Source organism: Macaca nemestrina, chromosome 16 (assembly GCF_043159975.1).
Source record: "Macaca nemestrina isolate mMacNem1 chromosome 16, mMacNem.hap1, whole genome shotgun sequence".
Lineage (NCBI taxonomy): Eukaryota > Metazoa > Chordata > Mammalia > Primates > Cercopithecidae > Macaca > Macaca nemestrina.
The window spans coordinates 76,100,816-76,114,012 of record NC_092140.1 but is presented as its reverse complement, the minus strand read 5'-3'; the positions used below and the strand labels follow the sequence as shown (position 1 = coordinate 76,114,012).

At 43.7% G+C, this 13,197-nt stretch overlaps 1 protein-coding gene across 3 annotated transcripts in view; it reads right to left on the bottom strand.

Moving 5' to 3' along the window:
• Window positions 1–12,994, bottom strand: part of LOC105490728 (deleted in lymphocytic leukemia 7) — a 132,715-nt gene extending 119,721 nt beyond the window's left edge. For 2 of the 3 annotated variants that reach the window (XM_011756620.3, XM_071081320.1), the window contains exon 1: window positions 11,960–12,994. In XM_011756620.3, coding sequence (XP_011754922.1) covers window positions 11,960–12,418 — 459 coding nt within the window. In that variant the 5' untranslated portion in view covers window positions 12,419–12,994. The remainder of the gene's footprint in view (window positions 1–11,959) is intronic. The other variant, XM_011756619.3, reaches the window with a different exon arrangement.
• Window positions 12,995–13,197: the final 203 nt, after the last annotated feature.

Genomic DNA, 13,197 nt, shown 5'->3' with positions numbered 1-13,197 from the left:
TTGCCAGTATTTTATTGAGGATTTTTGCATCGATGTTCATCAGGGATATTGGCCTGAAATTTTCTTTTTCTCTTGTGTCTCCGCCAGGTTTTGGTATCAGGATGATGCTGGCCTCATAAAATGAGATAGGGAGGAGTCCCTCTTTTTCTACTATTTGGAATAGTTACAGAAGGAATGGTACCAGCTCCTCTTTGTACCTCTGGTAGAATTCGGCTGTGAATCCGTCTGGTCCTGGGCTTTTTTTAGTTGGTAGGCTATTCATTACTGCCTCAATTTCAGAACTTGATATTGGTCTATTCAGGGATTCAACTTCTTCCTGGTTTAGTCTTGGGAGGATATATGTGTCCAGGAATTTATCCATTTCCTCTAGAATTTCTAGCTTATTTGCACAGAGGTGTTTATAGTATTCTCTGATGGAAGTTTGTGTTTCTGTGGGATTAGTGGTGATATTCCCTTTATCATTTTTATTGTATTTATTTGATTATTCTCTCTGTTCTCCTTTATTAATCTGGCTAGCAGTCTATCTATTTTGTTAACCTTTTCAAAAAACCAGCTCCTGGATTCATTGATTTTTTGAATGGTTTTTCATGTCTCTATCTCCTTCAGTTCTGCTCTAATTTGTAGTTATTTATTCTTTTGAAGAACACTGGTCTGGCCTAGATGCCTGAGCACCTACTCGGCAGCAGACTGCAAACTTGACTCATTCTATACCTTGTATGCTAGCTTTTGAATTTGTTTGCTCTTGCTTCTCTGGTTCTTCTAATTGTGATATTAGGGTGTCAATATTAGATCTTTCCCACTTTCTCCTGTGGGCATTTAGTGCTATAAATTTCCCTCTAAACACTACTTTAGCTGTGTCCCAGAGATCCTGGTATGTTGTATCTTTGTTCTCATTGGTTTCAAAGAACTTATTTATTTCTGCCTTAATTTTGTTATTTACCCAGTAGTCATTCAGGAATAGGTTGTTCAGTTTCCATGTAGTTGTGTGGTTTTGAGTGAGTTTCTTAATCCTGAGTTCTAATTTCATTACACTGTGGTCCGAGAGACTGTTTGTTATGATTTCCATTCTTTTGCATTTGCTGAGGAGTGTTCAACATATGCAAATCAATAAATGTAATTCATACATAAACAGAACCAATGGCAAAAACCACATGATTATCTCAATAGATGCATAAAAGGCCTTTGATAAAATTCAACAGCCCTTCATGCTAAAAACTCTTAAGAAACTAGGTATTGATGAAACATATCTCAAAATAATAAGAGCTATTTATGACAAACCCACAGCCAATATCATACTGAATGGGCAAAAGCTGGAAGCATTTCCTTTGAAAAACCAGCACAAGACAAGGACACCCTCTCTCACCATTCCTATTCAACATAGTATTGGAAGTTCTGGCCAGGGCAATCAGGCAAGAGAATGAAATAAAGCATATTCAAACAGGAAGAGAGGAAGTCAAATTGTCTCTGTTTGCAGATGACATTATTGTATATTCAGAAAACCCCATAGTCTCAGCCCAAAATCTCCTTAAGCTGATAAGCAACTTCAGCAAAGTCTCAGGATACAAAATCAATATGCAAAAATCACAAGCATTCCTATACACCAATAACAGAGAGCCAAATCATGAGCGAACTCCCATTCACAATTGCTACAAAGAGAATAAAATACCAAGGAATACAAATTACAAGGGATGTGAAGGACCTCTTCAAGGAGAACTACAAACCACTGCTCAGGGAAATAAGAGAGGACACAAACAAATGAAAAAACATTCCATGTTCATGGATAGGAAGAATCAATATTGTGAAAATGGCCATACTGCCCAAGGTAATTTATAGATTCAATGCTATTCCCATCAAGTTACCACTGACTTTCTTCACAGAATTAGAAAAAACTGCTTTAAATTGCATATGGAACCAAAAAAGAGCCTGTATAGCCAAGACAGTCCTAAACAAAAAGAACAAAGCTGGAGGCATTATGCTACCTGACTTCAAACTATACTACAAGGCTACAGTAACCAAAACAGCATGGTACTGGTACAGAACAGAGGCCTCAGAAATAACACCATACATCTATAACCATCTGATCTTTGAAAAACCTGAAAAAAACAAGCAATGGGGAAAGGATTCCCTATTTAATAAATAGTGTTGGGAAAACTGACTAGCCATATGCTGAAAACTGAAACTGGACCCCTTCCTTACACCTTATACAAAAATTAACTCGAGATAGATTAAAGACTTAAATGTAAGACCTAAAACCATAAAAACCCTAGAAGGAAAACTAGGCAATACCATTCAGGACATAGACATGAGCAAAGATTTCATGAGTAAAACACCAAAAGCAATGGCAACAAAAGCCAAAATTGATAAATAGGATCTAATTAAACTAAAGGCTTATGCACAGCAAAAGAAACTACCATCAGAGTGAACAGGCAACCTACAGAATGGGAGAAAATTTTTGCAATCCATCCATCTGAAAAAGGGCTAATATCCAGAAACTACAAGGAATTTAAACAAATTTTACAAGAAAAAAACAACCCCATCAAAAAGTGGGCAAAGGATATGAACAGACACTTCTCAAAAGAAGACATCTGTGCGGCCAGCAAACATACGAAAAGAAAGCTAATCATCGCTGGTCATTAGAGAAGTGCAAATCAAAACCATAATGAGATATCATCTCATGCCAGTTAGAACGGAGATCATTAAAAAGTCAGGAAACACAGATACTAGAATGTATGTGGAGAAATAGGAATGCTTTTACACTGTTGGTGGGAGTGTAAATTAGTTCAACCATCGTGGAAGACAGTGTGGCAATTCCTCAAGGATCTAGAACCAGAAATACCATTAGGCCCAGCAATCCTATTACTGGGTATGGACCCAAAGGATTATAAGTCATTCTACTATAAAGACACCTGCATGCGTATGTTTATTACAGCACTCTTCACAATAGCAAACACTTGGAACCAACCCAAATGCCCATCAATCATAGACTAGATAAAGAAAATGTGGCACATACATACCATGGAATACTATGCAGCCATTAAAAAGGATGAGTTCATGTCTTTTGCAGGGACACGGATGAAGCCATCATTGTCAGCAAACTAACACAGGAACAGAAAACCAAACACTGCGTGTTCTCACTCATAAGTGAGAGTTGAAGAATGAGAGCACATGTAAACAGGGAGGGGAATATCACACACCGGGGCCTGTAGGGGGGTGGGGGGCTAGGGGAGGGATAGCATTAGAAGAAATACCTAACATAGATCATGGGTTGATGGGTGCAGCGTACCACCATGGCACACGTATACCTATGTAAAAAACCTGCACGTTCTGCACAGAACTTAAACTATAATAAAAAAATTAACTCCTCTATTTCAGAACTCAAACATTCATCAGACTCACCCCAGATCCCAAATGATGCCAGGTACAGTAATGACTTACAGAGCCAAGCTCGGCCATGTGGTGCGGGAGACAAGACTGGCAGGAATTACAGAGCTATAGCTGCTCCGGCAGGGCGACAGGGGTATCTTGGAAGCAAGCGGGAGAAGCACTAAACCAGTTTTGGGATGGAACAAAATGCCTACAGGTGAATCGTTTCATATTTCTTTTTTGGCCATCTTCACACTATTTTTCTTAAGGTTGACTGAGTGTTATGAGTGGTACGAAGCTCAAAAATTGGCAAGGATCGCATCCACATGGAAGACTGGCCTGTTGGCCCATCCCTCCTCCCTGCAGCGTAATTGAGAGGGCTTGGCGATTCGAAAGATATTCAAGGCATGGAATCTTCTACACCCCATGTAGAATTGCAGATGACATTGTTGTATATTCAGAAAACCCCATCGTCTCAGCCCAAAATCTCCTTAAGCTGATAAGCAACTTCAGCAAAGTCTCAGGATACAAAATCAATGTGCAAAAATCACAAGCATTCCTATACACCAATAGACAAACAGAGAGCCAAATCATGAGACAGCTCCCATTCACAATTGCTACAAAGAGAATAAAATACCAAGGAATACAAATTACAAGGGATGGGAAGGACCTCTTCAAGGAGAACTACAAACCACTGAGCTAATCAGAGACCGCCCAGCTGGAGGTCTCCTTTCCTCAGCTCTGTTCTCTCCTGCCCGCTGTGAGGGAGGTCTCTTGGAAAAACCGCCACACCGTGTACTTTTCTGCATTCCGCATTGTGCATTCATTAGGAATGCACACATCTGGAATTCTTGAACAACTGAAAATGCACCTGCAAAGTCTTAAAAGGAAAGACAAGCTAAGCCTTTTTTTAAAGCTTGGTACTGAAAATAAACACTCTCATCATAACTGAAGTCTTGAAGACAAAAAGAATCTAGCAGTGTGAGTCCATTTGAGAGCCTGTTTTCCGAAACCAATGCCAGTGGATAGTAAAGTCAAAAACCCAATATGACTTAATCGGCTCTAAAATGCAGATAACATTTAAACAATCCACATGGATTGTGCTTTTTTCTCCTACTATGTCACCTTCAAAATCACTTCTACATAAATTGTAAATCAGTTCGTACTCAACCACCGGCTTTACAGCAAGTTGGCTCTTTTCAAAAGAGTCACGTCTTGAGATACCTTGAGTTTTATTCTCTTACACTGGCCTCCACAAGCTTGTTTCTTCTCACGTTTCCCCCTCTAGCTCTCCCTGAAGGCTTCATGTCCTCTACAGAGAGCATGAAAGAAACAGATGGAGAGATGGGGGTGGGAGGGCAGAGAGAATGAGAACAGAAGAGAAGAAAGAGAAGGAAAGAGAGAGGAGAAGAAGAAAGAGAGGGAAGAAAGAAAAAAAGAGGCCGGACGCGGTGGCTCACGCCTGTAATCCCAGCACTTTGGGAGGCTGAGACGGGCGGATCACGAGGTCAGGAGATCGAGATCATCCTGGCTAACACGGTGAAACCCCATCTCTTTTTTTGCATTACCCCAAATGCAAAAAAATTAGCCAGGCGCGGTGGCAGGCGCCTGTAGTCCCAGCTACTCGGGAGGCTGAGGCAGGAGAATGGCTTGAACCTGGGAGGTGGAGCTTGCAGTGAGCCGAGATGGCGCCACTGCACTCCAGCCTGGGCAACAGAGCGAGACTCCGTCTTAGAAAAGGAAAAAAAAAAAAAAAAAAAAAAAAAGGAAAGAAAAAAGAAAGAGAGAAAGGAAGGAAGCAAGGAAGGAAGAAGTCTGTGTTGAGGCCTGTCCTTAGTAAACTTCTGCCTGGCCAGCAGGTTGCTCTCCACTAAAGCAGTCCAGTGCTGGGCCCAACAAAAGAATACAAATCCCTTCTCCAGACCCATTAGCACCTTCTACACTGGGTGTCTACATAAAAGGGGAGTGATTTTTTCTGTTTTACTGGGATGTTGTGGAAAACATACTATCATGAATCACGATTTGCCCTAACTTCATTTGGTTCATCAACATCTGGCTTTGAACTACAAATCACAGGGCTCAGAACAGTCATCCATCACCTGAACCCAAGGTCAGTCTCAATAGATGTGTAACTGTGTATTAATAAAACACCCAATGAAGCAAACCATTAGCCAGTCACCATTAAAAAGTCTATCATCCACAGGAAATTAAACATTTTTACTTGTGGTAGACCCACTGGAAATGCTCACAAATAACTAAGGCTCCTGATGCATTTGCTTTGGGTACAGCACCATTTCCAGTTGAAAATCCAGTCAAAAGCACTTTTGTGATGGGTATAAGCACTTGATTCAGGGGTGCTCACCAGGCAAACCCAAAAATGGTAAAATAAAACACTGTAACATTTTCACCAAGATGTCAAACATAAGTAGTTTTGTTTTAGGCCTTTCCCAAAGTATCTCTCCCCAAATGTTCATTTCAGAAAGCTTTTAGGTCCTGATTTTCATATCATTCATATTATAAGAAATTGCAAATCTATACATAAGCTACTTCTAGAGCAGTCACCATATCCATGGGTTAGGGGGAGAGAATAACAGAAATTCTGTGACTCATCACTGCACTTTTTTTCTAACATAAAAGCATGATTTTGTCACAGATAATGAGCACCACCTTGGCTATGGCTACTGATTATATAACCGTGAGCATTTATGTCTTCAATAGTATGTTAGTAGTCTTTGAAGACACAATTCTCAAATTTGCAGAAGCTGGTTTCACTTGTTCAGAGGAAGACATTGATGATGAGTGCTTTTTTCCCCAATGGGAAAAAGATTTGATTATTATTTTATTATTATTACCGTTAAAAGGTTGATGCCTCCTGAATTCTTACTGACTGTTATTTTTATGAATTCTATTCTTGATAGTACCAAATATAGATACTTCTGGAAAGTGACAGCGGCACATTCAGTTTTCAAAGTTTGCTAATGACAAGGAAGGGAAGTATGGGGACTCATGGGGCTGGCTACATAGAGAAAGCTTTGAGCATGTTTATGAACCAAAAGGGTCAGCAGAGAGGGGGCAGTAGAAAATATAAGAAGAGAGAAAGTTGATAGAAACAACTCCAGGGGCAAATGAAAGATTTGCTTATTTTTTTTTTTTAACCAATGGGCAAAAAAAGCACTCATCATCAATGTCTTCCTCTGAACAAGTCAATATTCACACTTGCAGTTTGCAATGACTGTGAAGCCAAAGCCAGCAGTTTTATGACTGCTGCTCTTGCACCACAGAATGAGAAAGCCAGCAAGGACTATCAAACATGCGGGAATAATAATGCACTCATTGAAACGGGTGCGCTCACAGGCAGGTTTCATCTACAAGGGCAAAAACGTTCTTCTGCCTCAGAAAGTTAGCTTCCGCCACAATTTCCATGAAACTTGCTTCAGAACAGAACTCTTGGAAACTATAAATGTTTTTAATTCTCAAAAGAAGATAGACAAAACTCAATCAGAGTAACTCGTAATTGGCTTGGCTAATGGTCCCTAGGTGAATTAGTCATTTTCAGCAGTTCAAAAAATCCTAGACTAGCTTCCTCCTGGTGTCCTGCACGCTTCTATGCTCCCTTTGGGTGGCAAATGTTGAAGGCATTCCTGCTAGTATTACTAGTTTGATAGTGATTTCCTGATTTCACCTAGTGCTTTCTGTCACTCTATCAGGCAGCCACGATGGAAGGAGGTGCAGAGATCATTCAGTGTTATGGACTAAACTGTGTGGTCCCCTCATTCACATGCTCAACCCCCAATGTGACTGTATTCGGAGATAGGCGCTTAGCGAGGCAATTAAGGTAAAATGAAGTTATAAAGCAGCTCAACTCTGATAAGACTGGTGTTCTTCTAAGAGACACCAAGACATGCAAAGCTTTCTCTCTCTGCCTGCACACACTGTGGATGGGCCATGTGAGGACGCAGCAAGAAGGCAGCTGTCTGCAAGCCAGGAAGGAAGCTCTTACTAGAAATGGAATTTGTTGGCACCGTGATTTTGGACTTCCAACCTCCAGAACAGGGAGAATATAAATGTCTGTTATTTAAGTCACCCCGTCTGTGGTATTTTGCTATGGCAGCTCCGCTGGCTACGATGTGACTGTTGTAGTCCAAGCAGTGTACACAGTGCACAGCATGTACGACTATCGCCCCTAAGATCTCTCATGTACACAATTTGAGCATGATGTTCATAATGCCCCTAAGGGCAACACTGTGATGTAGGAGGATAAGTTAGATAAAACCCATCGCTTCTTAGCTGCAGGGTCTTGAGCAAAGTCCTCAATTCCTCCAAGCCTCAGTTTCCTCCTGTTATAAATGTTTGTTAAGCTGGTTAAATCTAGCCTCGGCACCAAATTTAATAAGATTCGGTACTGTTAAGCATTTTTCATCTACCATGAAGAAACCCACTGCATGGGTGTTTGCATGTGTATGATGATTTCTAAGTGTTCAAAGGAATATTGTGTTGGTTTCTTTAATTAAAGAGTAAAATTCTATTTTAAAATGTCTGTTATCATTGTGGTGAGAATTTTTCTGCCTTCATGCCTGCAAATTTCACTGTCTTAACCTTCTGGTGGATTGATCAGTGAGTCACTCACTGGTGACACCTGTAAGCCTATCACTAGGCATGAGGCTAAAGCTGACCTCTAGATAGTGTAGGCTTCCTGGAAATCTCTTTGGATCATCCTAAGTCTGCTTTTGTCAATAGTTCCAGAAAAATAGACACAGAGTTAATGGATCATATTCATTAATATCAAGAATAGAATTTACAAAAGTAACAGTCAATAAGAATTCATGAGGCATCAATCTGTTAACAGTAATAATAATGATAATCATAATAACTCAGATAGATGGAGACTAACTTTGGGAAGCCACTGACTAAATGTATGATCTCAGTAACCCTTTAGGTTAGATACCATTATCCTCACTATACAGGGAGGAAACTGAGGGACAGAAAGGCTAAATAACTTACCCAAGGGCCAATGTAGGAAGTGGCAGAGTAGGTTTGAAATGCTCCGTGGGACATGACTGCTGTGCTATGCTGTCTCCACTGCAGGATCTCTAATGCCTGTCAACTGCGTCATGGGCTTTAGTTCAAGTGAATCTCCCTCCTACCTTCTGTGGTAAGTAACACCACCAAAGAGATCTGATGCTGGAGAGGTTCCCACGTACTTCTAAATGATACACAGTAGTTATTTCCATTCACAGAAATCCTCCTGCAAGGATTTCTGAAATCATTCTATTGTATAAAATCTGTATGTTCCTGATTTAAAAATATACAAAACATCCTTCCAAGTCATTTGAATTAACACTAGTATTAAGGAAGCTAAGTCTGCATAACCAGCCCCCCTGGAAAGACAGAATGCCATCTCCTCAAGTCTAAGTGCTGTGTAATCATTAATCTACAAACCAAATGGAGATATTACCTGTTCTGCAAACAGCAAATCAAACAAAATTCCTAGGTGCTGGCCCGGCGTGGTGGCTCAAGCCTGTAATCCCAGCACTTTGGGAGGCCGAGACGGGCGGATCACGAGGTCAGGAGATCGAGATCATCCTGGCTAACCCAGTGAAACCCCGTCTCTACTAAAAAATACAAAAAAAAAAAAAAAAAAAAAAAACTAGCTGGGCAAGTGGCGGGCGCCTGTAATCCCAGCTACTTGGGAGGCTGAGGCAGGAGAATGGCGTAAACCCGGGGCGGAGCTTGCTGTGAGCTGAGATCCGGCCGCTGCACTCCAGCCTGGGTAACAGAGCGAGACTCCGTCTCAAAAAAAAAAAAAAAAAAAAAAAATTTCCTAGGTGCTGCCCAAGGGAACAAATCATACAGAGAAACTGCTCTCTGCTTGTCTCTTGAAAGCCCTGGCTATTTCCAGGGGCCCTAAAACTCATTATCCCCCTGCGGGTGAACAGCAGACTCCAGTAGCTGTGTATTTCTAGAAAGTGGCAGCAATACATCTAAATGTTTTCAGTTTGCTCATGACAAGGAAGGGAAGGATGGGGATTCAAGGGGTGGGTAGGTAAAGAGTGTTATGGACCAAGAGGGTCAGCAGAGAGGGGGCAGTAGAAAATGTAAGGAGAGAGAAAATTGATAGAAACAGGTCCAGGAGCAAGTGAAAGATTTGCTCCGGTGGAATTAACATGAATATACGTGGGGATGGGGGGCAGCATTTAAATTTTAGAGACAAAAATGAAGATGAGTAGAAATGCAATTTTTTAGATAGAAAGATATTTGTGTCCACCAGCCTCTATTTTCTCAGAAAAGGTGTGAGACGGTTGAGGTTTGGATGAAGAAGGCTTGAGGAGGATGGAAAATGTTTAGAATCAAAAGTCAGTTAGAAAGGACTAAAAGGATTTCCAAGTAGAAGTGACTGTGGCATTAAGCTAACATGGCATAGTTTATAGTGGACTGCTTCCAGAGCAGAGGACATGGGGTTTAGTCCATTGCCACGGAGTTGGGTCAAGCCCTTAGAAAATTGTCTTCTGACCTAACTTTCAAATGGAAACCTACCCTTCTATGATTTATCCAGGCTTCTGTGATCTACCTACCCTTTGCTTGCAAGACAATCCAAGGTCCTCAACATGACACACAGGCCTTTCCCTAACTGGCCCCCATTTGTGTCTCCAGCATCAGTTTTTGCCTTCTGCCATATTGAACTTAACTGTCATTCCTCCAGAGCCTCAGGCCCTTTCAGTGCTGCTGGGCCTTGACCAAAGGATTCCCCTGAAATATTTTTCCCTTTAATGTCTGGGAAATAATATGTACTTTTTTTTTAAAGGCTGCCTCCTCTGAGAAGCCTTCCAGGGTCATCTTAGGTAAAACTGATTATCAGTCTCTCTTTTTGCCAGCCTTATCTATGCCCTGTATGTGTTACTGACATCACAAGTTCATATTTCATCCATTTTAAAATGCACTTTTATTCACATTTTTTAAAAATCCCTGAAATAAGCCAGATGTGATGGCACATATTTGTAGTTGCAGCTACTCAGGAGGCTGAGGCGGGAAGATCACTTGAGCCCAGGGCTTGAGGCTGTAGTGTTATGATTGCACCTGTGAATGGCTACCGCACTGCAGCCTTGGCAACACAGGTAGACCTTGTCTCAAAAAAAAAAAAAAACAAAACAACAACAACAACAAAAAACCTCTTAAATTAGCATGTAACTTATAATCAATGGTGTATCATAGTTTAATGACAGGATTAAAAAAAATTTTGGTGATACCAAAAAAAAGAAAAAGTACATCTTACATTGGAGAGCATTTGGTGAAATGCAGCTTCATTTTCTAACTTTCTAAAGTGAGTGTAAGAGTGCTTCTCATCTTGCCTCCCACCCCACCACCCCCACCACCTTTGGCAGTGTCTGGAGACATTTTTGGCTGTATCAACTTGCGGCGAGGAATATGCTGCTGGCATCTAACAGGCAGAGGCGAGAGATGATGCTAAACATCATACACAGGACAACCCCCAACAACAAAGAATTAGCCAGGTCAAAATGTGAATAGTACAGAGATTGAGAAACCCCGATGTCGAGAAACAATACCTATTTGGGTATATAATAGGCTTTATTATGTTTGATTTTAAATAAATCTTTTACAGTGTATAGTGCAACTTAATATATAGCAACTTTTTCCAAACCTTGGCTTGTGCAGAATAGCAACTCTTGAGACATATTCTAAGCTCTCCTCGTCACCCCTCCCCGACTCCCTTCTGCTAGATGCCCCAGGGGAATCAATACAGCAATGCTCCTGGTCAAAATCTGAAAGCCAAAATGTCTCAGAGAGATCTGTGACCTTAAACCAATTACGTTAGTTAATGGCAAGTCCAGAACTGAAACGCAGATCCCCAGATTTCCGCAATCTCACTCAGCCTGGGAGACAGCTGCTCCGTTCCCGAGCTAAATTGGCTAACACAGTTTGGTACCTTAAAAGGAAATGTGCCCTACCTATATGAGCTGGGTGACTTAGCAAGAGTTTAGCATTAGTATTCACGCTTTAACACCCGGGGCCCACCTGGCTCTCACCCCCCTTTATGATAATTTAGGTTGACTCTGTAAGACCCCTTAGCTCTGTGGGGAGTTGGATTTATGCAAAAAATAATAGTGATTCATGAATGTGAAGGAACTTTAAATAAATGTAGATGATTTCATCATACAAAAGGCAGAAGGGACTTAGTAAGTGTATTTAAGGCTCTGGAGGAAGCGTTATTAATTTGGAAAGTGGGTGGAGGGAGCTGTCCTCTATCCCTACAAGCTGCACGTGTGGAAAGGGCCTTTCCAGCGCAGGAAGCTGATTTCTGTGAGAAAGGAAGGAGCTCCAGGGGGAGATTTTGGCAAGGCAGTCCCCACATCTCGGTTGTGCCAGTCAGGCGGGCCTCAGGTGGGTCTGGGGATCCCTGCCTCTTCTGCTGAGTCCCCAGAGTGTCCCCCGCCCCCTTCCTTCTCCCACCGGGGCTGAATCACAGTGGGCAGCAGTGTTTGGGATCCTGCGATCAACCCACCGCCATCCCAGCAGCCCCACCCTTGGAGGAACAGGGGTTGCCCTGCACGTCAGAGGGGATGGCTGGGGCCGGACTCACCTTCAGGTGGATGGGAAAGGACCGCTCCTGCTGGAGGGGCCCCAGCAGCGTCTGCTCCACGTTGACCAGCTCCGAAGTCGAGTCCACCACGCGGGCTAGCGCGCTGCGCATCGCCATCCGGGCCAGGGTGCAGGGCCCGCGGTCCCGGGGGAAGGGCAGCAATTCGGCGCCCCCCTCAGCGCCCCGCACTACCTCCTGCTCTGGGGAGCTCGTCCGGGCCGCGGTCCCCCGATTCCTGGTCCCCACGCCCCCGCCCCGCTCCTCGCGCCAGGGCCCTGGCCGGGCCCGCGGCGGGCCTGAGCGACGGGCTGGAGCGGTGGACATGTGCTCCGGGTCCCGCGGGTTCCCGGGGGCGCCTGGACCGTCCCCCCAGCCCCACTCCTGCTGCAGCAGCTGCAAGGTCTGCAGAGCCACCATTTGGTGGCTGATGGAGGCCACTAAGGGCGCGGGGCTGGCCATCGCCTCCGCCGGCGGCTCGGCGCGCTCCGCGTGCAGGTGGAGCAGCAGGGAGGGAGGCGGGGGCGTTGGGGTCGCCAGGGTCACATTTTCTAACCCGCGGCTCCTCGGCCTCAGGGTCTCACAGCGTGTGTGGTCGGCCCCGCCCCCGGCTCTGAATCGGTGACCCGTGCTGGCCTCTGCCTTCGCCCGAAGTCGGAATCAGGCGCGTTCTGACCCAAACTGCCTGACGCGCTGCTCAGTGTGCACTTGAAAATCAGCGAAATGCTGAGCGCTCGTTCTTCCCTCTCTCCAGGGCTTTGATGAGAAAACGTGCTGCTTTGTGCGGGCGCATCTATCGGCGGGGATACCCCGCCCCCACCTCCTTTGAAGGACGCCTGCCAGTGACCACTGAGGTCTGGGAGGTGGGGGTGCAACAGACCCACCCTGGGGCGAAAGTACGAAGAGCTCTAGAAAAACTTGCAAAAGGAAGACTGTGCCTTTCCCAACCGGAGGGGAATTTTCAGAAACTTGTTGAAGCAGCCTTCAAGGCCTTGCATCTGCCAAACAAAAGAAGGAGGAGTTGAGTATCTAGAAGTTCTGCTCTTCTCTGCTTTGTTCGATGCCACTTGAGCACCGAGAGCCTGGTGGCTGAACTAGCATCAGCAAGCCTCAAGGCCCAGGCCTGGCACTGCCCAGAAAAGCCTAAATGTTTTTTTGTGACACTCCCAAAAGACTTAGGCAGCAAGGTTGAAGTTAATCCTTTTATGAGCCATGAACTTAGGGACAGCTGTACAAATAGT